Genomic DNA, 27,563 nt, shown 5'->3' with positions numbered 1-27,563 from the left:
AAAACACCCCAAAAACCCTGTGTCCCCTGACCTGCTCCAAGCAGGTGCTTATAACCCAGCAACCCCCAGGTGGTGCAGGGGGGGGTGGTAGCACGGGTGGCTTTTTAGCAGCGCTCCTGACCTGGTGAAATCTATCCCTGCCTGGGAACAAAGGGACTGGCCCTCCAGGATGCCCAGCACCCCCAACTCTTATTTCCCCCCCCCAAAAAAAAAAACCAACACCCAGTCCCTGCCGGGCGGTGGGAGCTTCTTCTCCTCCCATCAGCACAGACAAGGCTAATTGGGGTGAGGCAGAACTGGCTCCGCGTGCTGGCGTGGGCTGGAGGAACAAATGGTGCGGTGGTCACAGCTGGTGGCGGCGGGGATGGGAGAAGGGAGAGGGTGCGAGGAGAGGCTCCCGGCGCCCAAACTTCCACCAGCCCGTGGTGGCCAGAGGGGCAGGGGGGCTGCCTGGGGGCTGGTGGTCCCTGCCCGAGGAGAGGGGCAGGCTCCCCGGGCGGCTGGGTGGGGCGGAAGAAGGCAGCAAGCAGATGCTTTTTGTTTGGGGTTGCTACTCGTTTCCATCCCGGCTCCGGGAAAGGTGTAGAAAGGAATGTGCTCCTGGGAGTGCAAGGGAGAGAGAGATGGGTCCAGGCGAGCTGCCAGGGATCCTGGAACGCTCTGGAAGGCAGCTAGGGGAGACAGGAGCAGATGGATTTGGCATACAGCTCAGCACGCAGCCAAAAGGGAAGGGAAAGGGAAAAAAAAAAAAGGAGGGAGGAGGGAGGAGAAGGAAGAAAGCAGCCAATTTTTTTTGGGGGGAGGGTCATGTGGACTGAGGGATGCTGCACCAGGGGGTGGGGGAAGGGAAGATCAGGCTGGTCTTCTGCTGCTGCCTTGGCAGTGCCAGTGAGGTGGCTCTTTGGTGGACTGGTTTGGAGCCCAGGAGGGCTCCCCCAGCCCTTCCAGCAGCCCTTTGCTGTCTCCTCCCAGGACATCAGACACCAGGGCAATGGCTGAGGGCAGTGCCAGCCTAACCGAGCCCTCAGGAAGCTCCATGAGGTGTGACAAGGATTATGGTTAATAAACAGCACCATGAAGCACCAGCAGCTGCTGCTTCCATGGTGGTGGTAGGCTCTGGGCACAGCTAGATGGAGAGGTGGGGCATGTCCAGCTCCACTAACAGACCCTGTTCTGTCACAGAATCACAGAATCATACAATGGTTTGGGTTGGAAGGGACCTTCAAGGTCATCTAGGCCAACCCCCCTGACATAAGCAGGGACATCTTCAACTAGATCCCGTTGCTCAGAATCCCATCCAACCTGGCCTTGAACACTTCCAGGGATGGGGCATCTACCATCTCTCTGGGCAACCTGGGCCAGGATCTCACCACCCTCAGCTCAAAATATTTCTTCCTAATGTCTATTCTAATTCTAATTCTCTTTTAATTTAAAACCATCACCCCCTGTTCCATCTCTACAGGCCCTCCTAAAATTTTGTCCCCACCTTCTTATAAGCCCCCTTAAAGTATTTAAAGGTTGGAATGTCTCCCTGGAGCCTTCCCTTCTCCAGGCTGAACAACCCCAGCACCCTCAGCCTGTCTCCAGAGCAGAGCTGCTCCAGCCTAGTGAGAAAAGATGATGTTTTTCTTTTGACAGATGAACTGAATCATGGTCACAAGTGCAACCATGGTATGAAAGCACCTCTTTGCAGGTCTACCAAGGCTTCCTTTCTCCTTCAACCATGGTCACCTAATGCAACTCTGCTGAGATACAGAACCTCATTACACTTGTTTTAACATACTACTTGGGGTCCAAAAACTACTTGACTGGGTCTGGTTCCACAGTAAGGCTACCCAAATGTTCTTCTTTTAGCTACTTCAGATCTTCTTTCCTCCTTCTAATTGACAATATTTGAAAGAATGCTGATGGGGCCAAAATCACAAATCTGGTGACAAAGTTTACAAGGCTTTCCAAAAGTGAAAAATGTATCCTGAATCATTTCAAGACAGCAGGATTTTTTTCCCCCTCCTCTGTTCAGATAAACTCCTTCCAAAGCTTTTCCCAGACACCAGAAATTGAAGTTCTCTCCAGAGAACCACTTGCTAAGGAACGAGATGAGGAAACTGGTGTTTGCTAAGAAGTGTCTCCTGGAAATGCTACAAACCAATGACCAACTGAAGGTGACCTGACAGGTGGGAGAGTTTGGGAAATGGCTCATTTCACCCCCCAAAAATTGATTCAATCACAGATATTTTTGAAAAGCTACCAGCCTCTGGTGAGGGAGCCCAAGCAACAGTGGAGCTCCCAGACCTCTCAGTATCCTGCTGGAAAGAGCATCATCATCCCCATGGTTTCATTTCTCCTAAATTCAGACTTCCAGCTTTGTCTTGATCTATTTGCTGCACCAAGGAGCCTCTCCTGCCAGAAAGTCCCTTCCCATGAAAGTATTCAAAGGTTGTTAAATCACCCTCATTAAAATCTATAGACAAAACTCAAGCTCCTTCTCTCCAAAGGCAGATTATTGTTTGAAATACTGATGTTAAAGTTTGGTTTTTTTTTGACCACTTCTCAGTTTTTCTACATAGTTAAAAAACCTACATCCCCCCAAAGGGGACACACTGGTGGAGAGATGGTCTCATGACTAATGGCAACAGTTAACTTCATAATTAACTGATACTCAATTTGCTGGCCAGACCACAAAGCTGAGGGAAAATGATTTTGAGATAAATCCTAATTATCTTAGGTTTTCCTTCACACTATTAATAAAAATGGAACTTGGGAATTGATTGGTACAGTCCTCTGCATTTTTTTTTTCTTCCTCTCAAGTCTTTAGACTCCCCAGAAACATTCAGTTCTCTTAAGCTAAAAAACATTGTACCTGGTTAAAATGTTTTTTCTCAAAAGCCAAAATGCCCCATCCCTGGCAGTGTTGAAGAGCAGGTTGGATGGGGCTTGGAGCAGCCTGGGCTGGTGGGAGGTGTCCCTGCCCATGCAGGGGATTGGGATTGGATGGTCTTTAAGGTCCCTTCCAACCCAAACCAGTCTGGGATTATGATGCACCATGTCAGGAGAGCAACCACACTCATGGAGGAAGAGGTTCCTCTTTTGCTTGGAAGCAGAACAAAGCCAGCAGCAGGATATGGATGAACGAGCCCAGGAGAGCATTTTATTTACACTCCCCTTTCATCTAAGTGGATTCACACCCAGTTCAGCCAAGCTTTAAAGCAAGGAACCAACAGGTACTCCACGGAATTTGCTCCATTTCCTGTGGGACTGCAAATCTGGAACTGCTGCCACAAGTGACCTGTTCAGTCCCTCCAGTGCAGTCGTTTCAGGGGGATTTCACATAAATGGCTCCAAATTCCAAGCCCTGTTGCCAAAAAGTATGTCTTTAGGGATATAATTTCTCTGAGGACAGTGAACCAGGCTCACACTGAAGTGCAAGAGAGAAACACATCACATCTGACAGCAGCTGTGCTCAGCACCAAAGGTGTAGCTCAGCTCTGCTGTCAGACCTCTGGTGGACATGGAATCCCAGACTGGTTTGGGTTGGAAAGGACCTTCAAGATCACCCAGTTCCAGCCCCCCTGCATGGGCAGGGACACCTCCCACCAGCCCAGGCTGCTCCAAGCCCCATCCAACCTGCCCTTCAACACTGCCAGGGATGGGGCAGCCACAGCTTCTCTGGACAACCTGGGCCAGGGTCTCACCACCCTCACACTAAAGAATTTCCTCCCAATGTCTAATCTGAATCTCCCCTCTTCCAGTTTTAATCCATTCCCCCTCATCCCATCCCTCCCTGCCCTTGTCCCAAGCCCCTCCCCAGCTTTCCTGGAGCCCCTTCAGGCACTGGAAGGACACAATGAGGCCTCCTAGATATACATATATATATAGACCTACATTTGGCCTTAAAAGGGACCATTGCTTGACATTAATTTGATCTCCATTTTTTTCCCCTCACTGAAACAATAAAAAGGAGGAAAGTGAGAATATTTGGCTCCGTTTCAGCAGCTTTTCCTGGTTTTCACCGTGGATGCATTGACCATCAGCATCCACCTCCAGCTGCCTGTAGGACAGGGTTTCTGTTCAGACCAGGCTGGAAAGGGTCTACATGTGGTACCACCCTTGCCCTGCTATGACATCTGTTAGATACAAAGTGTGTCAGTGACAGTGTTAGTGTCACAGTGTCACACTCTATCACATCTGCTGACACCTCTGCAGCGACCCTGGAGAACGTCACCGCCTTCAGCAAAGCTCAGACTGCAAAGTGTCAGCAGCACCTTTGGGCACCATCAGGTTTCTGATTTGAGAGGAGCAGAAATACTCCTCATGCTCAACAGATGTTTGGAGAGAGATGTGCAACTGCTTCTGAGACAGCTCCAAGGTTTGGATGGTCCTGCCCTCATCTTCAGTGGGAACAAGTGACTGCCCTGAAGCTGAGCAGAAGAGTTTGCAGGATTTAGAGGTCATGGAATCACAGAATCACAAAGTGGTGAGGGTTGGAAGGGACCTCTGGAGATCATCCAGTCCAACTCCCCTGCTAGAGCAGGATCCCCTAGAGCAGATCCCACAGGAACACATCCAGGCAGGTTTGGAATGTCTCCAGGGATGGAGGCTCCACAGCCTCCCTGGGCAGCCTGTTCCAGGGCTCTGTTACCCTCAGAGTAAAGAGGGATTTTCTTACATTTAGGTTAAACCTCCTGTGCTCCAGTTTGTGCCCATAAGTCACAAACTTGTGGGTCAGTTACGGGACAGCAGCTTCACAGAATCATAATACAGTTTGGGTTGGGAGGGACCTTTAAAGCTCACTTAGTCCAACCCCTTCAACTAGATCAGGTTGCTCAGAGCCCCATCCAACCTGACCTTGAAGGTTTCCAGGGATGGAGTATCTACCACATCAAGGGCTCTTCTTAATTCAGCTTCAGGAGTAGCAAACGAGCATATCACAGCTTCTCTAGAGAAAAAAAATGTGCATATCAAACCCCACCATGTTAATCAGCTGGGAAGAAGGAAAATGTGGCATTTCAAGCTACTGCTCAACCAGGCTGGAGAAGAGCACAACTAGCCCCATAGCAATGAGGTCTCCTCACCCAGTTTCTTTCCAGTGCTCTAGGAGTGACTGATGAGAAGTGTCAGCAGGTGGGATGACAACCTGTGACACCAAGCACCTAAGGCTGCAAGGAAGCTTCACTGCTTGGAGTGTCCCAGCCTGTCCTGTTGGTCAACAGCCTCCTGTTCTCTAGCCCTTGTTTTGTTCACTGTGCTGAACTGGTCCACCAGTAAGGTATTAGAATCCTAGACTGGTTTGCATTGGAAAGGACCTTAAAGATCATCTAGCTCCAATGGAAGGGACCTTCAAGACCACACAGTTCCAACCCCCTGCATGGGCAGGGACACCTCCCACTAAACCAGGTTGCTCCGAGCCCCATCCAACCCGCCCTTCAACACTGCCAGGGATGGGGCAGCCAGAACCTTCCAGTTCCCCATGGAAACCCTTCTGGTGTCTCAAGATGACATGGATGATGAACAGACATGGTGAGATGAACGAAAGCCAGAAGCAGGGCTTGGTTAGCACTGGGCTCTCAGACTCTCTCAAGTCTTCCAGCTTTATAAGCAGATTGGAAGCTCAACCCCCCTGCATGACACTGTCTCCAAGTCACTGCAAAATTATGGGGCTGAACCTTCTGGGAAAGAAGAGGGTTGCCCACAGCACCAGAAACCTCAAGTATTAAACAAACAACCCAAACAAAAACATAAAACAGAACCAAAAAACAAACCCCCAACCCAGGCCCCAAAAAACCCCAAACAAGCAAACAAATCCTCCACAAAACAAATAAAAGGCTTTGAAACCATGAGGTTTCAAATGACAAGAGCAAGGTCTGCCTGTCTGTCTGTCTGTCTGTCTGTCTGTCTTCCAGAGGGAAAAAAAAAAAAGACACTTCCAGGTCTCTCTAGAACTCCAGGAAGGTGAAGGGCTTCCCTTCCTGTCACCCAGTCACTACTTTCCAGGAGGTACCAGCCCATGTCCTGGGCAACCATGGCACCTTGTTCTGCCACGGTTCCTGAGGGACCAAGGGGCAAGACACAAGGAACACAAGTAAGACCATGGTATGAGGTGTCTTCCACAAAGTGAAGAACCACACAAAAGGCCTTTTGCAGGAGCTAAGATGCCACCTCTCCTCAGCTCTGGATAAAAAGGTCAGCTCATGTGTAGGAGATAAGATTTCATGAGATGAACTCTCAGCTGGCCACACTAAATTAATTTCTATAGGAGCTCCAGATAGGTGGATGTCACAGGCTGGTACCACAGCAGAAGCACATGTGTTCTGACCTCAGGTCACCCGGCCTCATGAGGGAAGGACCCCTCTTCAGGAGAGGACATTCAGTCCTCTTTGTGCAAGACGTTTCATCTATGGTGTGTAGGGCAAAAGAAACTTCTGCCTGGTCTCAGAGAAGAAGCCTCATTTCACATGATGTAGACTCTGTTGGGAAACATTCAAGCCAACTGATGGATGGAAGTTATGACCTTGAGAACCCCCAAAACTGCAGAGTTTAGGGGTCATTGCTCCTTATAGAATCATAGAATGTCTTGGGTTGGCAGGGACCTCTAAAGGTCACTTAGTCCAACGCCCCTACAATAAGCAGGGACATCTCCAACTAGATCAGGTCGCTCAGAGCCCCATCAAGCCTGACCTGAAAAGTCTCCAGGAATGGAGCCTTCACCACCTCCTGGCTGGAAGGAATGGCACTCACAAAAAGAGGAAAGAGTCATCTCTCCTCTTTGGGAAGAAAAGAATCCTACTTTTAATGTGGACGTGATGAGTGTGGCAAGTCCCCTCTTGGATGAAAATGAGCAAGTAGGTCCATTCTGGTAAGAATCCCTCCAGTTGCTCTTTGGTGAGAACATCAAACCCTGCACGTTACATAGAGACCTGTGAAATGTGATTAATTAGGCATTCTCTGCAGCAGGCAGGCAAGCCTGGACAACGGGCTGCATTTCTGTGCTTCTGATGTCTCACTTGGAGTTGTCTGAGGTATGGTTGCTTCAGGTGAGCTAAAACAACCTCTGAGTAGGCAGAAAAGGACATCTCCAGCCCTGTGCAGAGAGAGGGGGGAAGCCAGGGAGCAGCCAGGGAAGAGCTGGGGATGGAGCTGGGTGCACCAACTAAGGAGGGGGATGGTGACCAAGTAGGGGACCAAGTTTTCAGGGTAGGAGGCAGGAAGAGAGGAAAGGTCTTGCTTGGCTTTCAGGCCAAGGAGAAACCAGCAAAACCAAGGAGCTGGAGGACTGCTCAGGGCAGGAGGGGACTGGACTCCTGCCCATCTCCTTAGGCTCCCTGAGAGCAGGGCAGGAATTCCTGGGGGAAGTGCCGCGGGAGGAGCTGCTCTGTTTACAGGAGGTGCTGCTGAAAGGTGTCCTGAAGAAAGACAGCAATTAACAGGCCTGGAAAAAAATGGCTTCTTTCCACAAAGTGCCTTTTAAGTGTGTTTTTCGAGCCACTTTAAGGGTTAATGTTCAGCTGTTTATCCGGAGTTGTCGGATGTCGGCTCTTTCTTTTGACTCCTAATGGCTTACAGCCATCAGGAGGTGAAGACTCCTCAAAAGAGATGGTGTCAGGAATGTTTTTTTTATGCCCACCAGCACCCACACACCTGCAGGAGCCTGTGCTTGCAGGAGAGATAGTTTACATACTTGAACCTGCATCCCAGAGACAGGGATATAAACATGAAACCAGATCCCGTCCGACACCGCTGCCGAAGCCCCTGGGCAGGACAAAGGGGTCCCTGCTCCCACAGCCACCTCAGATGACCACAAATAGCAGTTGGGTTCAAGCTGTTGTTTGCCAGCCAGAACAAGGTCTGCTGGTCCAGGTTCTGGTTCTAGGGCCAGATCCTGGAAAGTGTTCAGCACCTTCAGCTCCTGCGAACGCTGGTTGTGAAACAAAGGGCCACGCTCAGGAGCAGACTTCCAAAACCAGCTGGGCCACAAATCAAAGACTTGGGCAGGGGACGTGAGAACAAAGACACAGGCTCCAAATCAATCAGAGCACTGCTGACTCTTGACCTTCCCCAGGCAAGGGATGTCACTGAGCCCTAATCATTACACGGTGAGGAGCAAACAGGCTGAGCGGTTGTAAATCCAACCAGCCCAGCGTCTCCTACGGGCTCGTGAAGAGTGATGGTGGAGCTGATGACCCTGAATCCCAGAATCCTCGTGGTTGGAAAGGACCTCTGAGATCACCGAGTGTAACCATCAGCACAAAAAAAAAAAAAAAAACCCAAGCAAAAAAAACCCCAACCAAAACACACAAGCCTGACCACTAGAGCATGTCCTGAAGTACCAAATCTACAGGTTTCCTGAATCCCTCTAAGGACAGTGACTCCACCACCTCCCTGGGCAGCTGTTCCAGTGCCTGACCACTCTTCCAGTAAAGAAACTCTTCCTAATATCCAGTCTAAATCTCCCCTGCTGCAACTTCAGGCCATTTCCTCTGGTCCTGTTGTTATTCACTTGGGAGAAGAGCCCAACTCCCACCTCCCTACAACCTCCTGTCAGGTAGCTGTAGAGGGTGATGAGGTCTCCCCTCAGCCTCCTCTTCTTCAGACTAAATAACCCCAGTTCCCTCAGCTGCTCCTCGTATGACTTGTTCTCTAGACCCTTCACCAGCTTGGTGACTCTTGTCTGGACATGCTCCAGCACCTCAATGTCCTTGTAGCGAGGGGCCCAGAACTGAACACAATATTCAAAGTGTGGACCTTGCATTTGGCCTTGTTGAACTTCATGAGGTTGGCACAGGGCCATCTCTCCAGCCTGTCAAGGTTGGCATCCCTTCCCTCCAGTGTGCCTTCAAGGATAGTTAATGATAACAGCTCCTTGCCATCCTCTGGAGAGATCATTCCAGCTCCTGGCACATCTCTCTGCAAGCTCAAGCACCACCACCAACCCAACCAAATCATCTCAGACCACCTAAATACTTCCAGCAATGCAGAGGCTCCTCCACGCTGGCAGTTCCTGGGCAGTAGCTTTCCCTCATGAAGCAATTAGAAGGAAACTAAAAATTCCTGAGGGAATCTGCAGCACAGGAAACAAGCTACTCTGGTATTTATTGGGTTTTTTCCTGGTTGCTTTGACAGGAAAGGTGTTCTGCAGAGGCCAGGCTGCCACGGGCGGCGAGGGAGGAGAGCCATGGAGGTGTCAAGGGAAAGCCAAAGGGTAGGGCCAAGGGGGAAGGGGTGGTTGCAGTTTGGCTCCTTGGGAAACACATGCCAGGTCCTGCAAACCCTGCCCCCACAGCTGGAGCAGGTGAAGGAAACCCTGAGCTGGGAACACATCATCTCCTCTCCTGCTTGATGTTCTCAGAGAAAGAAGGAAGGGAAGTAAATGGTAAAAGTGCTCCTGTCTCAGAGACCAAAACCTTGCCAAAACCTGTCTTTTTAGCCCAGAGTGAGGTTCAAGTTCAATGTTCATCCCTTAGAGTGAAGCTTCAAGCCAGAATTTCCTGGTCAGCCCATTGCAGGTACTGCACAGTGACCTTCTTGAGGTGTACAGGAGAGGATCCTGCTGTGCTGCATGACCAGATCCCATCTCCCTGCATGAGAGGCTGAGACCAAGGCTGAAATCATGGCTGAGTATTGGAGACTGGTCCCATGGAGCTTTGAGCTGCTCTGGTGACTTCATGAAGATTCACAGCCAAGGTTGTGATTTGATTTGGAGAAGGGAAGGATATGTGACAAAAAGAGCTGGTGACAAACACCTGAGCCTCCAGACTTTAGGTCCCTGCCCAGGCTGAGATCAAGGGCAGGCTCCATCAGGAGTATGGGAGGACAGATGCACCCTTGGCTTTCTGGGCAACACCTCAGACACTTAAAGCAAAGGCTACAGAGATCTTTGCCTTTCCACTGCTCAGCTGAGGCTTGGTCCTGTTGTGGTGCAGCAAGACATGACTCTCCTGTAATGCAAGGGTAAAGCCATGGTCCTCTGATGTCAAGCTCAGATAACCCTATAAATCATAAATCAACTTCACCTAGAGAGGTTCCAGACTAAAATGATCACACCACAGCTGCTGACCACTGGCCATGGGACAGGCAGGGCAACTGCTGCATGAAACATGAGCCAAGATCCAGGTTCAGGGACAAGCAGCAGGGCACAGCCTGCATCCATACTGCCAAGCTCTTCCCCCAGAGAGGGAAGCTTTATTCACTGGGATCCATCCCTGGGAGCAATACCCTCCAGAAGCCAAAACTGATCCAGAGAGGTGCAGACAACTAACCAGGCTGGACACCATGGGCCAGTGACCCAGCTTGTGCTTGGACCCTGCTGGATTTAGGAGTACAGATGTAATTTAGTATTTCCTTTAGCTATCATTTCTTCTAAAAGATGGGCCAGCGACTGGCTTTTGAGTTTTGAGCAACCAGGTCCAGCCTGGGTGTGTAGTCATGGTAGTACCACTCTGCTGTTCCCCAGATGTCACCTCCTGTCCCATCACTTCCCCCTTCCAGCTGCAGGACTGAGCTCTGGAAGGGGTCACTCATTTGTCCTCCCACCTCTGACAGGAATGAGTTCATCCTTAGCAAAGAAGACCAGACACGAGCCTTGCCAAGCACCACCCTTCATCTGAAGGCCAGAACATGGCTCAACACATTTCCAAATACCATTGGTTTTCTCTGCAGCCCTACCTGAACCATATCACTGTTCAACAGCTCAATATCATATAAATTCCGGGGGGTCCTGTTCAAATAAATAGGGGTTAAAGAAGCTCCCACCTCTCCATTTTAAGTTAATGTGGAAAATAAAGATACTCTTGCCTATGTCAACAGTCACTCAGCCAGAAGAGGAACAGGATCAGCACATAGAAGAACCTCTGATGAACCTTTCAATGCTTCAGAAGTCAAGGATGGAGCACCACCTGTGTGTCAGTATGAAACCAAACCTTCAGGCCACAGCCTGAATCTTCTGCAGTCTTTGGGAGACAACCACCACTGAGCTTCTAGCCTCCTACTGGTCCTCAGGGACCTTGTGCCACATCTTTTCTAAGAGGACACCCTTCCAAGACCAACCTCCATCCCAAGGACAGACTTTGGCCAGCACACCCAGGTTACCAGCCTCCCAGGAAACCACTCCTCAGACCCAGAAGCAAAGAAATACCACAGAACTTCTCACTTCTCCAACATTTTTCCCCACGGCAGCTGGCAGATCCTTTCCTTTGCTTCTCATCCAAGTTGGACAAAATTACTGCAGAGAATCCCTCCTGCTCCCCCTCCCCCCGTGCAATGTAATCCCAAGGGAGAAATGGTTTCATGGGGACCCCCTGCTGTCTTGCATCTGATTTCCCTCCTAAGTATGGTATGGGGAAGCGTCTCGAGGGCTATGGCTGTGACCTCCATACAGCTCTTTTGTCAAGTGCCATTTCATTAAAAAATCAGCCTTTTAACTGTGGACACATTTCAACCTCACCAAATCTGCTAATTATTGACAGTTGGTGAAGAGGAGATTTCACTTGTTCCTCCTGTTAAACTGCATCTAATTAGTAATTACTGGTTCACTGTCATCTTTACTGCAATAATCCCACTGCACATTGGCTCATTAACCTTTTGCTTTTCTAAAGCAGCCTGCCAACAAGATGAAGGCTAAAACAGATTGGAAAACAATAGCTCAGCCTTGGATTTTAGGCTGTTTGTTCCCCTTGTCCTGGAGATCCAAAAGGAAGATTATTTTTAAGAAAAGGCTTTTGGCTGAAATCAGCCTAGTCCCAGAAGATGGCTTGTTCTGCCCTAACCACCACCCCAGGCCCTTTAAGCTTAACCCATCAGGAGGGCAGGTGCATTATCAAGGGTAGGAAGGTGATGGAACAGGTTGCCCAGGGAGGTTGTTGATGTCTCCTCCCTGGAGGTGTTCAAGGGCAGGTTGGATGGGGCTTGTGCAGCCTGGTCTGGTGGGAGGTGTCCCTGCTCATGGCAGGGAGGTTGGATCCTGATGATCTTGAAGGTCCCTTCCAACCTTCACCATCCTACGATTCTATGATTGCAGCCCATGGACAAGCCTCTCTGCCATCAGCTCTTGCTTCAGCTCCGTTTCTCATCTGGGTTTCTCCACCTTTACCAGCACAATCCAGCCCACTGACCAATGGACAAAGCAACAAATTTCAGTGGGTCTGCACCACCTTGGGAGTTCACCAGCAGCACCCTCTTGGGATGCTGAAACCAACAATAAAAACCCAACCAACCAAACCAAAAAAAAAGAGGGTTGATCCGGATGAGCAGGGACGGAAGGGTGGAAAAAAAAATCAGTGGAGCAACCCCATGGTTATTTCTTTTGCTGCTACACTGAATTTCATTTGCACAAGTCCCATTTTCAGTTTGGAACTGTCACAGCTGTTTCCATTGGCAGTGCATAGCTGAGTAGGAGTTGTCAGTGGGGATGCTGGAGGATCGGTGGCAAGAAAAGAGATTCCCCCGGGGGGCATGGGAGGCAGTTGGAGGTTGTGGGCTAAATGCATTAACTAGATGTTTCTCCCAAACTTAACAGAAGGAATTACTTAATGCATATTGATGCATTTAGGCACTGGAGTTAACACTACATGGGGATGAACATTTGGAGCGTGCTCAGTGGCAAGGACCTGTCTCTTTGTGGCTGACTCTGGGGGGTTTTGTTTGTAACAGGTGAACTTCCAAACCAACATGGCTAGAAACAAGTTGTGATGCTGGAGCCCCACTGCAGACATCCAAGTGGCTTCCACCTGTACTAAATGAATCATAGAATCACAGGATGGTTTGGGTTGGAAGGATCTTAAAAGATCATCCAGTTCCAACCCCCTGCATGGGCAGGGACACCTCCCACCAGCCCAGGTTGCTCCAAGCCCCATCCAACCTGCCCTTCAACACTGCCAGGGATGGGGCTTTAAATGAAGGAAGGTACAAGGTCTTAGCTAGACTATTGACCCAAGAGATACGGGTGCATTATCCTTCCCAGCACATGAAGGCTGTTCAACTCCAGCTGTTTCTTTCACCTGATATTGGTGTTCCTGGATGCAACCAGAGCTGAATTCTGATTTACCTTCTGTTATTTTACAGCAGGTGTAACTCTGAGGCAGCTACAGCTGATGTGATAAGGTGCCTGCACTTATTTAGCACATGTATTAAATCTATTGCAAGGCTTCAATTCTGCTTGAAAATTAATTGTAAGTTTGAGCCCCTTCAGAAGAGTGGATCAAAGGTGGCCAGTCAAGCTCCCATAATAAAACCAGTGCTTAAAAACACATTTGCTCTCTGACTAAAGAAAAAGAACTGTGAAAGTGTGATTAAGGGCAGAATTTGGCTCATACACAGTCCCTGAAAGGGTTGCTGCTCTGACCACAATCATATTTTTGGAACAGAACTCGTCTATTACATCTTGTTGTTAATAATTTACTCCCTGGGTTGGGCTCATTACAGCAGCATCATCTCAGTTGTGTTGGTAGCTGCTTCCCCCACTGTGCTTGTGAGAAAAAGCAAATACACACACACACACATTTACACAGGCACAGGCACAGAGAGGGGTCAACGTTCAAACACTCCACATCTATTAACTTAGTTACGTGGTGAGTTCCTGGACCTGGGATGAGCACCCAAGAATTCACATGTTGGAAAAGACCTGTAAGGTCATTGAGTCCAACCATAACCCAACTCTACCAACCATTAACCCAGCTCTACCAAGTCCAGTGTTTAAACCGTGTCCCCAAGCTCCACATCTACATGTCTCTTAAACACCTCCAGGGATGGAGACTCAACCACCTCCCTGGGCAGCCTGGGCCAGTGCTTAATTATCCCTTTCAGTGAAGAATTTGTTCCTAATACTCAATCTAAACCTCCCCTGGCACAACTTGAGACCCCCTCCTCTTGTCCTATTGCTTGTTACTTGGGAGAAAAGACCAACCCCCACCTGGTTACAAGCTCCTTTCAGGTTTCAGGAAACTCAGCCTTCCTACCCCAGCCTGTGATGAAACAGCTCTGGAGAGATTGTTTCAACTAAATCACTTGCTCTGCTCACTTGAGCATCCCCACAGCCACCACCAAGGAGGCTCTGCAGAACAGGAGGAATGTCCTTTCCCCACACACTCACACACATTTATAATAAGGGCAAACCTAACTGGAAGACTGATCAGACCAGGCTGCTCTGAAGAACTTAACTCCTTGGTGGCAACAGCTGTGAGGTCCAGCAGTGGAACAGAGCCAAGATCCCAGCAGGTGATGAGCTATCCCACCAGCTGTAATGGTTCCTCTCCCTGCCATGAGGCGTGGGCAGGGAGCACGTCATTCTGTTTGATCTACTAATCAGCACTGAATCATGTTTACACTCCAGATAACATTTCATCTGCTTTCAGAAGGTCATTTTCAAGTGATGCTGGATGCTTCAGTACTGCCCGATGCCTGCAATCTGAACACCCTTCCTAGGAAGCCAGACCTTCATTTTCCCTGTGGGCTAGAATCCGTTCAGCTGTTAACATCCACACAATGCTTCATGCTGGAATATCAGATACTATAAATTGTAAATTATCTGTCACCCATAAAGCTAAAATACAAAAGGCAGAAAGACCTTGAAAGCTTCGAGATACAGAAACATGGAATATTTTTGTATCACAGAATCATGGAATGGTTTGGGTTGGATGGGACCTTCGAGATCATCTAGTTCCAGGGGCACCTCCCACCAGACCAGGTTGCTCCAACCTGCCCTTCAACACTGCCAGGGATGGGGCAGCCACAGCTTCTCTGGGCAACCTGGGCCAGGGTCTCACCTCCCTCACAGCAAAGAATTTTGTCCTAATGTCTCACCTAAATCTCCCCTCTTCCAGTTTTAATCCACTGCCCCTTGTCCTCTCACTACAAGCCCTTGTCAAAAGTCCCTCCCCAGCTTTCCTGCAGGCCCCAAAACCTCTGAATGCCTCAGATTTTGGTACCAAAGCTTTAGTTCCCACTGACCTTTGTAGGCCCTTTCAGAACGTGATTCCTACAGAATATATCAGAAACTTACAAAATGCTGTATTTCAAAACAGAATTGTAGGGTGAGTTTCCAGTTGATGCTGACATAACTGTTTGGTTTGGCCAAAGCTATTAACAGTGTGCATCATCAGTGAGGAGGGAGAAAATCCACAGTGACTGACCCTTAAGGCTCTGAGATGACACAAAGTCTGGGGGAGCAGCAAGTAGGGAAGAGCCCAGGTCACTGATACAGAGACCCCTGGATCACATGGAGATCTGTGGAAAAGGCAACGTGTGTCAGGCTGTGGTCAAACAGAAAATTGCCTCTGGGCACAAGGAGTGGATGTACCCATGGCATGGGGCACCATGTTGGGGGTACAGTGGCAAAGTCACCTTTGTGGTAAATGAGGTTGGTGGTACCTCCTGTAGTCTTGCTTCCCTGATTATCTTGAAAGGAGACCTGCCAGGAAAGGTCACCTTGCTGCTGGGTGAAGCTCCTCTCCCTGGCAATAGGAGTAGAAGGGATGCTCTGTGTCCAGGTCTCTTCCCAGCAGGAACTCTGGGCACACTCTGGGCACGTACCTTGAATGGGTGTGAGACCTGGCAATGCTCCTCAGTCCTTCACAACCAAAACCTCTGAGCAGAACTTGGGATCACAGCAAAAAAAAAGCAAAAAAAATGATGGGCAGGGAGTTAAAGTTTGAGCTCCTGCCAAAATGACTAACGTGCTCTGTGGAATTCAAGTGGAAGCAGGCAAATCACATTGCTCCTGCAACTGGTACTTGTGCAACTTCTTACTGGAATACTGTGTCTCGTCCTCATGGAAGTGCTCCAAAAAGGATGTTGACTAATTAGAAAAAGTTTAAGGAAGAGCCATATGAATCATTAAAGCTTCAGAAAACATGTCTTTTAGCCAGAGATTCCAAGATTGAGATACATTCATTTGCTTAAAGAGAAGATGAAGGGACAGTTTTATCTCAGCCTGTGAACAGCTAGGACAACAGAAAATCTGTAACAGGTTTTTCAGGGTAGCAGACAAGTGTGCAACAAGATTCCCTGGCTAGAGGTTGGGAATAAACCTATGCAGACTGAAAAAAATTGAATTAACCAGCTGAGACTCTGATACTAATTTCTGATCAACTGTTGGAGACTTCAAAGTGGCCTTTCAGTATCTGAAGGGGCTCCAGGAAAGCTGGGGAGGGACTTTTTACAAGGGTTTGTAGTGAGAAGACAAGGGGGAATGGATTAAAATTGGAGGAGGGGAGATTTAGGTGAGATCTTAGGAAGAAATTCTTTGCTGTGAGGGTGGTGAGACCCTGGCCCAGGTTGCCCAGAGAAGCTGTGGCTGCCCCATCCCTGGCAGTGTTGAAGGGCAGGTTGGATGGGGCTTGGAGCAACCTGGGCTGGTGGGAGGTGTCCCTGCCCATGCAGGGGGTTGGGACTACATGAGCTTTAAGGTCCCTTCCAACCCAAACCAGTCTGGGATTCTATGACTGATCCCAGTTGACACAAAAAGAAGTTCAGCAAAGACCTTTGCTCTGTTGGATGGAGATGTTACCATTTTATAACCAGGAGTGACCCTCCCTGTAAACGTGCACATTTACAAACTGAAAATCTATAAGCTCTGAACACCAACTGGTCAAAATTAACAACTTACCACAAAATACACCTTAGCCATTTGTTCAACTAACTTTGAGTGACTTAGTCACCCTGCTTGGCACCTTGGCTCTGTTCACCTTCAGGCTGTGTCTTCCCAGAGCCAGGCTAGATGACAAAGAGGCAGAAACCCTCAAAGAAGCTCTAGGAAATCACATCCACAGCAGATGTGGGGCAGGCTCTCTGCTTGATGTGCAAAGACTTGTTTTCATGATGTTGACACCAAGGAAACACCAGTGCTACAGGAGAGGGTGGGCTGAACCAGCTTCTCCCTGGTGCAGCTCAGCTCTGACTAAGCTCACGTCCCCAGACAAGACAGGACGAACCCAGCTGGAGTCTCAGAGCAGAAGTCATCAGTCAGAAACACCAACATCCCTTGATCTGAGCAGACCTGATCAGGTATCACTGAAAGGGGGACTGGCTACCCACCACGCTAGCAGAGACACTGGCCATCAAGCAGGCAGAACAGCATCCTCATCAATGAAAAAAACCCCACCTTATTCCAACCCGGTTGTCCCCCTGATCCTTGGTGTTTTGGTGACTTTCCAGTCTAAACATCCTGCAGACAAGGAGAGGCCTAGAGCAGACCACCCCTGTGAGAGAAGAACAGCGCGATGGAAAGGAGGAGATCACAGCTGGCTGTCCCTTGTGTGTCACACGGGTGTTTGCTGGGTGGAACGAAGGTTCCTCTGTTCAGTTCCTCCCCTTGGAAGGTACATCCCATCCCAACACAACCCTGACTGGAAGTATGGAAAAGCTACTGATCTGTGTCATGCTGGCACGTGCTGGCAGGAGGGACTAACACAACCATCACCTGCCCAGTGAACGTGCACTGAGAAGACGACGGCAACTGACCTCGTCCAAAAGTGAGGAAGCCAGGAAGGCAAAACAAGCAACGGCAGTGGTAAACCCCTCTGAGATATCCCACCACAGTGACCAGACAGCTACTGACCTCAGACATCTGCGGGAAGAGACTGATGGCCAAGGGGAGGGCCAGGCCAAAGGCAGCGAGGCACACAAGGCTTTGGACTGGGAGAACCATCCGGGGACGGGACCTCAGGAGGGATGTCCTGGAAAGGAAAGGCTTTGTTAGGCCACTTCATAGACCAAAGGAGTCCAAGTGCCACCAATGCTGGTGTCCATCCAGACCCACTGGTTTCCCTCTCCCAAACTGGTCTAGGTGACTTCATCAAGTTCACCCACGCAAGATGCTGAGTCCTGCACACTCTGCTTTTGCACCCGCTGGGGCTGCACAGCCCACACCAACCCCAGGGCCCACTTCTCCTCCACTAAAACATCATCACTTCAGACACACTTCCAACATTCCAAACCCAAATGAGACATGAGAAAGAAATCCTTCACTGTGAGGGTGGTGAGACCCTGGCCCAGGTTGCCCAGAGAAGCTGTGGCTGCCCCATCCCTGGCAGTGTTGAAGGGCAGGTTGGATGGGGCTTGGAGCAACCTGGGCTGGTGGGAGGTGTCCCTGCCCATGCAGGGGGGTGGGACTGGATGATCTTTCAGGTCCCTTCCAACCACAAGGTGACCTGGCCACACACAGGTGTCACCTGCATTAAGGCTTTGGGGACCATGTTGAGCGAGCAGAAGGAAATTTGGTTCTCGAGAGGCCTTGTGAACTTTGTCAGGTGGCACTGAAAAGGGCACACGACTTTGACAATGGGGTAATAAAGCAGTAAACTTCGACCTAAACTGAACTTCAACACCTTAATTTGTTAAAAATCAAGCATCAGCAGAGTGGGGGATAAGGATGTTTCAACACTCCCTGTCCCCAGGGGATACTGATGAGTTCAAGGCTCGTTAACACTTTAAGATACCTGCAAGGTCAGGTTCTGATGATGACCCATTAGATGACCCTTCTGATGCAATTAACACTGAATGACAGGGACAACATTCAGCTGGTATAAGGTGGCATGTTAAGTATATTCCAGGATACAGAACCTCAGAGAGTTTGCAAATGCTAAGGGGAAAAATGTGATTCTGGAGGGAGGGGATGGTTCTGGAGATGTTTACACCAAAAGGACACCTGTCCTTCAACTTTTTTCTACCCATCTGAAACACCTGGGAGTATGACCCAGCAGCTTGAGTTTTGTTTGAGTACTGAGTGGATATTAAGAGTGGAGAGAGTCAGCAGATTTGCTGCTGGGTCCTCAGCTACAGCCTTAGTCCCAACGTGCCTCTGTCTTCTGTCCATCCCGCTCCTGAGGATGTCAATTTCTCACAGCATCACGCCAGCAAACATGGGCAAAGATCTGCTAATGAATGCCTTTCCACTGGGGTGCTGACACAGGAGATCTCTTTTGGTTAAGGAAGGTACAAACATACAATCACAGAATCATTTTCGTTGGCAAAAGACCTTTTAAGACCATCAAGTCCAACCCTTCCCCCAGCCCTGCCCAGGCCACCACTGCCCCATGTCCCTCAGCACCACATCTACAGGGCTTGGAAACCCCTCCAGGGATGGGGACTCCACCCTGCCCTGGGCAGCCTGGGCCAGGCCCTGACAACACTTTCCAGGAAGAAATTGTTCCTCATATCCAAGCTAAACCTCCCCTGGCACAACTTGAGGCTGGTTCCTCCTGTCCCATCCCTTGTTCCTGGGGAGCAGAGCCCGACCCCCCTGGCTCCAACCTCCTCTCAGGCAGCTGCAGAGCCAGCAGGTCTCCCCTCAGCCTCCTTTGCTCCAGGCTGGACACCCCCAGCTCCCTCAGCTGCTCCTGCTCAGACTGGTGCTCCAGCCCCTTCCCCAGCTCCCTTGTCCTTCTCTGGACACACTCCAGCCCCTCCATGTCCTTCTTGTCCTGAGGGGCCCAGACCTGACCCCAGGATTTGAGGTGCAGCCTCACCAGTGCCCAGCACAGGGGGATTACAGTCACCTCCAAACCTCGCTGCAGTTGCCATCACCAGGGTTTTAAAAAGCATTTCTAACCCCATGTGCACCATTCCCGTGGTGCCCACCAAAACCAAGTCAACCTACCCATCCCACAGCAGGGCCCAATTTCTCACAGGCACCATTGATTTAGGTGAGATATTAGGAAGAAATTCTTCACTCTCAGGGTGGTGAGGAACTGGGATGGGTTGCCCAGGGAGGCTGTTGATGCCCCATCCCTGGAGGTTTTTAAGGCCAGGATGGATGAGGTTTTGTGCAACCTGATCTAGTGGTTCTCTGCTCATGGCAGGGGAGTTGGAGCTGGATGATCTTTCAGGTCCCTTCCAACCTTAATGATTCTATGATTCTATGATTTTGGAGTACATGTGATTTTGGAGGCAGACCTCCCCACACAGCCAATGCCAGAGAACAGATTACCTCAACCCCTTCTACTCCACGTTCACTGCAGGCTACAAAGAGGCACCCGAGGAATTACAGGGGAGCAGCTGAGATGTGGGAACTTGTTACTCTGCTGCATGTTGTGTGTCTGAACATTCAGCCTCTTCACCCTGTGCTAGCTGTGCTTGCTGAAAGTTGTCTTCATCTTGAGAAGGTTGGGGGGAAGTGGGGAAGGAAAACAAGATCCAGAGCCTTACCTCCTCCAGTGTGTCAGCCCCTCACTAATGAGCTATCAAGATGGAGTTGCTCCTTTCCATTTGTGCTGCCAAAGCCAAGCTTCTGTTCTCCAGCATTTGGAGGTCCTGTCTCTTCTCTGTTTTGTATAGAGCTTGATCTAACCTAAATGGCTCCTGCAGAAGTCTTCAAGTGAGTGGGGAAAGCAGGTTCCCCATGCTCTCTAACAAACACAAGGTTCAAGGATTGCCATCAATGAGCTGTGACAACTGATCTCTGGGAAGCAGAGGGACTGGGAGGCTCCTGAAACTGATTTATTCTGCTGCTTAAGCTGTCGTGATCCATGAGAGCCCTCGCTGAGAAAATCATACAACCAGAGTCCCTCCAGCCTCCCTGGAGCACAGTTTGGAACCAAGACATCACTGCTTACACCACCCCTGACACCTTCATTTGGAAGCTGCACCCTCTTTAATTACCACCCTGTTGGGGACCTTGTAATCACCCAAGTTAAAACTCAACCAATTTAAAATGATCCCTGGTGCAGCCCCCAGGTGTGATCTCCAGGAGTGCCTCCAACCCAGGCCAGTTCAAATTACAAGGGCTAACCTTCCAATTAAGAAGAGTTAGGGCTCGATTTAAAAAGCAGAGGGGACTAATTAACACATGTAGTGTAATGTCTTAATTGGGATTCAGATTCTAAAAATTTGCGTGGCTTAGAATAAACGCCTGGTAATTAGTCAAGAGGTCCACTCTGCTTCTGTCCCCCAGGATCTTTGCTCTCCACACAGACCCCAGAGGAGGATGAAGTTAAATATTGCCTGCTGCAGTTTGTGAGCTGTCAAATGCAATCAAAAAACCCTCTTGTCACCCATTAGCCCCCCATCGGATGTGAAAGATTAGATGTTTCCAAAGGGGTTAATTGCAGAGCATTACAGCAGCTTAAAAATAAATAAAATTAATATCTATTTACTGAAGAGGGAATTAGTTTACAGCCCTGTCCTGTGTGCTCTGCCAAGGGGATCGATCAGGGACATTGAGGTCTGGACCTTTAGATCCTCCTGACAGGCCAGCTTTGCTGTTGGCATCTTCTGAAGCAGACTGCTACATCCACAAGAGCAAGTATGATTTTACCCTTCCAGTAACTCTGCTGTTGAATTGAACCTTTAAAGCTATTTTCATATTAAAATAGTAGTTTTACAGACCATCACCATGTACAGAGGACATGGGGAACTAAAACCTTGGCACTCAGAATAGACAACATAGGATTGAAAAGTTTGTGCCAAGAGACAGTCTCACGCTGGAAATCTGCAGGAAGACAATAATATGTGTGTTTTATTGCTCCTGTTTCAGAAGCCAAATTCTTGACACTGCTGGTCTGCCTCACTAGTATAACTGGGGGTGTCCAGCCTGGAGCAAAGGAGGCTGAGGGGAGACCTGCTGGCTCTGCAGCTGCCTGAGAGGAGGTTGGAGCCAGGGGGGTCGGGCTCTGCTCCTCAGGAACAAGGGATGGGACAAGAGGAAATGGCCTCAAGTTGTGCCAGGGGAGGTTTAGCTTGGATCTGGGGAACAATTCCTTCCTGGAAAGGGTTGTCAGGCCCTGGCCCAGGCTGTCCAGGCTAGGGGGGGGAGTCCCCATCCCTGGAGGGATTTTCAAGCCCTGGAGATGTGGTGCTGAGGGACATGGGCTAGTGGTGGCCTTGGCAGGGCTGGGGGAAGGGTTGGACTTGATGATCTTAAAGGTGTTTTCCAACCAAAACAATTCTATGATTCTGTAAGTGACCCATGTTTATACATCAACCCTTGGATGGCAAAACTCATGCATTTTTGCAGCACTTCCCTCCTCTTCTCTCTTTTTCTCTTCTTGTTTTGGGTTTTTATTAATAATTTTTTTAAACGATTGGTTTCTTTACCCCTCTTCAAACCCTGCCCCCCCCCCCAATGCCTCTTCTTGCTGCAGTTTGCCTTCAGGAAACCTGCCTGGCAGATACTGAAAAGGCAGCACCAGGCTGGGGAGCTCCTGGTGGGAGGCAGCACGTACAGCTAAGGGCTGTACCCAAACCAGTGAGACCTCCTGAAGAACATTTCCATATGCACGGACGTAGGTCCAGACACGTGCATACTTGTACAGACTGTGCATCTGCTCCACAGAGACAGTGTGTTGTAGATCTTGTAAATACACCTTCATTCAACTTTCATCACATTGTTCATTAGTGGCTTAAATTTTGCATAATTTGGCAGCTGCCTCTGGCGTTTCTCAGGAGGTACTGTAATTTATTCCATATGGAAGTCAGTTGCTGCACTAGAAAGGAGTTATCAGGTTCAGTGAACCAGAGCTGTATTTGTCTAGGAGGAGGTGTTGGATGCTAAACTAAACATGACAGGAGTGAAGCAAAAGTCTCCCAGCTGACAGATCCTGGGGGGTTGCTGTGGTGTGTGGTGTGAACAGGTCCAAAGCTCGTGCACACCCCGCGAGACGCCCGGGGTGGGGAGAGCCAAGGTATCCCCAGGCAAATCACAGCCCGGGGTTCAAAACACCCCTCTGATGTGCAAACAAACTCTGGCCTGGGTGTCCTACCCCAGCAGCAGCCCAGTTCTGCTGAGAACCTCCCAGAGCCAACATCCCACCATGTACCTGCTTTGGAGAGGTCTCTCTGCTATCCACAGAGGGGTTTCTGGGCTTTTCTCTCTCATTCTGGGTCACTTTGGGAATGCTGAGCTCTTCCAGCAACCACTACCTCTGCCTGCTGCCCTGTCCAGCCAGGCCACCACTGTCCTCACCAAAGAGCATCTCCTGCTCTTGGCTGTAGCCTCAGTGGCCCCTCCAGAGGCCACAGCAGCTACAAAGCAGTGAGGTTGGGGTTTTTTTTTGTGCTTGATTGACACCATTAAGGGAGCAGTCTCATATGTTTACTCTGGAAACAGCCACAGCAGTTCAAGGTGTCACTGCTGGCACCTGTTTAGCTTAAACAAACTTCAGGGAGGGTTTAGCTGGATGGAGAGACTTTGCACTTCAGAGGAGGGAGAGCAGCTGTAGGAAACATTCTGTACACAGGGTCAGGAGAAGATCTCCATCGAAAGCCCATGAACACAAGGTCCTGGAGGGCTTCCTACCTCACCAACACTTCTGCAGTGAAAAACATGGTTTTAAGCTGAAGAAAACTCCCTTCCAGCACCACAAAACCCTGGGCTGAGCACAGATGATCCATCAAGACAATCTGTTCTTCATGGTCAGACTGATTTAGCGAAACCAGAGCAGCTCTGTAATGTTGGTCCAGCTTGGAAGCTTCCTAATTTGATGAGCTTTACAGGAAAACAGCCCTGACAACTGCTGCATCAGGGTCCTCACCTGCTGTGGCAGCTCTGCCACATGATCAGGAAGGTGTGGAGATGAAGAAGGAGTAGAAATGCTCCTCTTGCATGGACACAGCTATTCTGGTCCCCACTTCTCTCCCAGCTCTTGCCCATTGCCAACAGTTCCAGGTTTAACTGTCCTCCATGAACACTGCCCAGTCAGCTCTGGGGCCTGCTCTTGTCTAGCCTGACAAACATCACCTTTGGAGCCCATCCTCAGACCTGCTGCTGCACTTCAGACACTCTGAGGTTGCTTGTACTGTGGGGAAGAGAGATAAGGAGGATAAGAAGACAAGAAGAGCGTATGTTCCTCAACCTCCACTGCCAGCTGTTAGCTCCAAGTGTCCACAGCAGACCTTGCTGGTGGACTGAGCTTGTTCACCACTTGTCCAGACCACGTGAACCAAGCGCCATTGGATTTGGGCTCTCCCACCACAGAACCTGGCCTAGAGAGGAACCTGAGGTTGCACTTACACATGGACCTGGATGATCCACACCTAGACCAGCTGTGTGACGAGCTTCAACTCTGCAGAGTCAGAAGCTGGACAAAGACTACCAGAGAAGTCTCGGATGATGCCTGGGAGGATCCCACACCACTTCCCAGATTTCAACGTGACCAGACAAAAAGATTCACAGAAGCATCTGAATAAAGGGAAATATCTGAGGGATGAGAAGCCCAACTTCCTGCAGTGGATGAAGTTGTCCCCACACATCCACGACACGGAGACCAAGGAAGCTCCCATTGTCTGCTCCAAAGCCAGCTACATCCCGTAGACTAAGCCGCCTTCATCTCACGGAAGATGCAAACCCCATGTTTTTCCATATTAGAGTTGCCAGCACAGCTATTATTTATAAAACTTCAAGGAGAATACATCTGCACAAAATAACTGACACCGTGTTCCCCGCGTGGCATATGCAGTCTCAAAATAAACATTGGTTCTATATGTTCACTGCTTCAACAGAGCGTCCAAGCAGCAGGAAATGCATGAAACATGGGGAAAGAATGGAGCTCAGCAGTGGGAGGTAACATGGAATCACTTGGAGAGCAGAGAAGGCGGCCCTGGGAGTTAAAATACACAGCAGGCAAAGAGATGAGAGAAGCCAAGAGAGCTGAAAAAAATGGCACAAGAGACGAGAGAGGCAGCTGGGGGAGTTAAAACATGCAGATGGAGAGATGGCTGAGAGAAAGGAAAGACCTGGATCCAAGAGGAAAGACAACGACGACCAGGAACTGGCCACTTAAAATAAACTTTTGAGCACCGAGACAAAAAACGAGGGAGTCGTTTTTCCAGGAATCCAAAAAAACCCACTGCTGGCAGCAGGTCCCTTGCTGAAGGGGTGGCTGAAGTCCCACCCAAGGCCAGCAGTGTTCCCTGCTCCCACCCGGCCTCCCACCAGGCAGCAGAAGCCCTCTCCTCCCTCGCCACAACCCCAGGTGGAAACGGCTTTGCAGAAGATCCAGGCTGGGACTTCTGCCTCCAGATCTCCAGCCTCCAAATAATGAGCCCTCACCCACCTGATTCTCATGTATAGGCTCCGTAAGGAATCCTGGAAAGAAGGAGATAATGCCCACCTGGATGTGGCTCCCATGAGTGACACCCCAGTCTAACTACAACGCTACCAAATTAGCAAAGTTCAGCTTCTCACCAAATCCTCCAAGTTGATGGTTGTGGTTTTTTCCCAAAATGAGGTTTCACCTCTGACTGTGGCCTTCAATAACCACTTTCAAAGATCTGTGAGTTGAAACTTGGACTGCAAATCCCTTGGAATTGCTCAGAATTCCTCGGACAGGGATGCCCTCCATCTCAGGTGGATGCCTCTGTGTCCTTCAGTGATATCACCACCTCCAGCTGCATGGTCAAACTGCTCCCCAGTCCCTATCCCTGCCGTTTCTCACTCACAGGCTTCTAGGAATCCAAAGACATTTGATGGAAAATGAAACAGCAGGCACAAAGCTTTAAGCAGGCTAAAGTAGTGCCCAGTGAGTTTTATACAGAATCATAGAATAGATTAGGTTGGAAAAGACCTTTAAGATCATCAAGTCCAACCCTTCACCCAGCCCTGCCAAGGCCACCACTAACCAACGTCTCTCACCCCCACATCTACATGGATTTGAAATCCCTCCAGGGATGGGGACACAGTTATTCCTACAGAGTTTCATTTGGGGGTGGTGGGGAGGGAAGTATTCCCTCACCAACCTGAACTAAGTCTGTCTATTCGGTCATTTTGACTTTTTGAAGACAATCTCCTGTACTTCCACATTTGCTCAACAGATAAAATTAGTTCTGATGAGCACAGGTGCATTTAGTACAACTCACATCAAACAAGAAGTGACAATGCCCCCAAACATGAAGCAGACTTTACAGTTTTAGATAAGCTTGTGGTTGCTCTGCAAGACCCATGATGGTCCTCAGGGTTTCCTGATGGAGACAGTAATTTAGAGACCAGTTTTCTACAAACTTTGCATTTCTGCACATGAAGAATTTTGTCTGTTCATGCTGCTCACTCACAAAGAGCAAAGATCCTCTGAGTGACAGCAATGAAACAGTTTGTCTTCTGGGGTAAATCTTTCTTGGATGAGCTCATCACCAATGTATGGTTAGACCAGAACCACGTTGAGCCAGTGGTGACACACAGCCACTCTGGTGTAAACCTCAAGGAGAGAGAAGGGTGAAAAGAAAGAGCTCTGCAGCAAGAACACCACGAATTGGTGGCACATTTCTGAAGTGTCTGGCACGTGGACAGATGAAGACAGAAGTCCTCTAGACTGACAACAGCAAAGCAGATTTGATGGGATTAGAAAGGCTGGAATCACGCGTCTGAATCTGAAGCAGGGAAGCTGCCAGGATGCTGGGATCTGGAGAAGTGACAGTCCCTGCTCTTGCACACGACTTGGAGCAAGCCCTGAGTAGGGTACTCCAGAGGAAGGCACTCCAGAGGAAGGCAGGGTCACACCTGAGCACCTCCCCAGCAGGTCCTGAGGGTCAGTGATGGGCTGGGGGACCCTGGGGGTGACACAGGGTTTGGAGGAGGGAAAAGGCTGCAGAGCTTTTGTCCAGGAGGAGCATGAAGTGAAAAGCAAATGCTTTGCACACAACTAGAGGGGCTGGAAGCTACCCCTTGTCCTTGTGTGTCTCCAGAATGTCTCCTAAGAGTGGCTTGCAGAAAGTGTTCCCCAGACTGTGCCCTGCTGCAGGGAACCACCAGGGTCCCTTTGAAAAAGAGAGGAAAGTCATCCATTTTGACCAAAAAGGGCTGAAAGGACTTACCCAACAGCTCCCAGAGTTTGTTGCCCTGTTTCTCCACACACCCAGGTCATGGGAGGGACCAATCTTGGTGAGAGCCTCTAGGTGCTGGAGGGGTACAGACTAGATCTCTATTTTTCAATTCAGATGTTAAAAACAAGACTCCCAAATTTACAGAAGCAACCTTGACCCCTCCCTTAAGGAGATAAAATGGCCCAGGGGTGTTTCTAGGAGGGGAAACAATGCTGACCAAAGCCATGGTCAGTCCCTAACCCCACCAATTGCTATTTACTCATCAGTGGAGTGATTTGGAGCAGCCATTATCAACAGGTTTGCTTAAAGAGTGCTTCCAGCTTGGCTGTCTGGACAAAGGTAGCAAACCCCTTCAGCCTCTTCATCTTTCAATGCACTCATCAGTCTCCAGAGGTTGGCAAAGTGATCCCTACCCCACGGAGCATTCATGCCCAAGGAACTGTTGATGGGTGTCCCAAGGAGCCACCAGCAGCTCCAAAGGGGCTCACAGCATCTCTGGGCAGAAGAAAATGCAGGGGTGTTGGAAAGCAAGGTGGGAAAACAGCAGTTTGGGGTATTTTTGCTATCAAGAGCTTTGCTAAGAGGTAACTGGACATGAAATAACAACCTTGCCCTTTCCTGCCCTCTCTCAGAGCACTGATGCTCCACAGAGGTGGCTGCCAGGGGAGACTCTGGCTCCATCAGTGATGGAAAGCAAATTTCTGCAGAAAATGTGAAGCATGATTCTTTCAGGGGAAGCCCAAACCACAGGGTGTTATTGAAAGAAAGTACCAGGGAGTTGAAACTGGGAGCAGGCAAGTCCCAGAGTGGCCAAGGTGGTCTGG

The 27,563-nt window shown here is 49.5% G+C and overlaps 1 protein-coding gene across 2 annotated transcripts in view; it reads right to left on the bottom strand.

Annotated features, from left to right (window-relative positions):
- The window catches only part of SFXN5 (sideroflexin 5), a 177,057-nt gene that overhangs the window by 74,735 nt on the left and 74,759 nt on the right, over positions 1-27,563 (bottom strand). For both annotated transcript variants that reach the window (XM_051617365.1, XM_051617366.1), the window contains one exon: positions 17,546-17,663. In XM_051617365.1, the coding sequence (XP_051473325.1) occupies positions 17,546-17,663 (118 nt within the window). The remainder of the gene's footprint in view (positions 1-17,545; positions 17,664-27,563) is intronic.

The sequence above is a fragment of the Apus apus genome, chromosome 4 (genome assembly GCF_020740795.1).
Source record: "Apus apus isolate bApuApu2 chromosome 4, bApuApu2.pri.cur, whole genome shotgun sequence".
NCBI classification, from domain to species: Eukaryota; Metazoa; Chordata; class Aves; order Apodiformes; family Apodidae; genus Apus; species Apus apus.
Note: the sequence above shows the minus strand (reverse complement) of the source record. Positions and strands in the feature narration are given on the sequence as shown.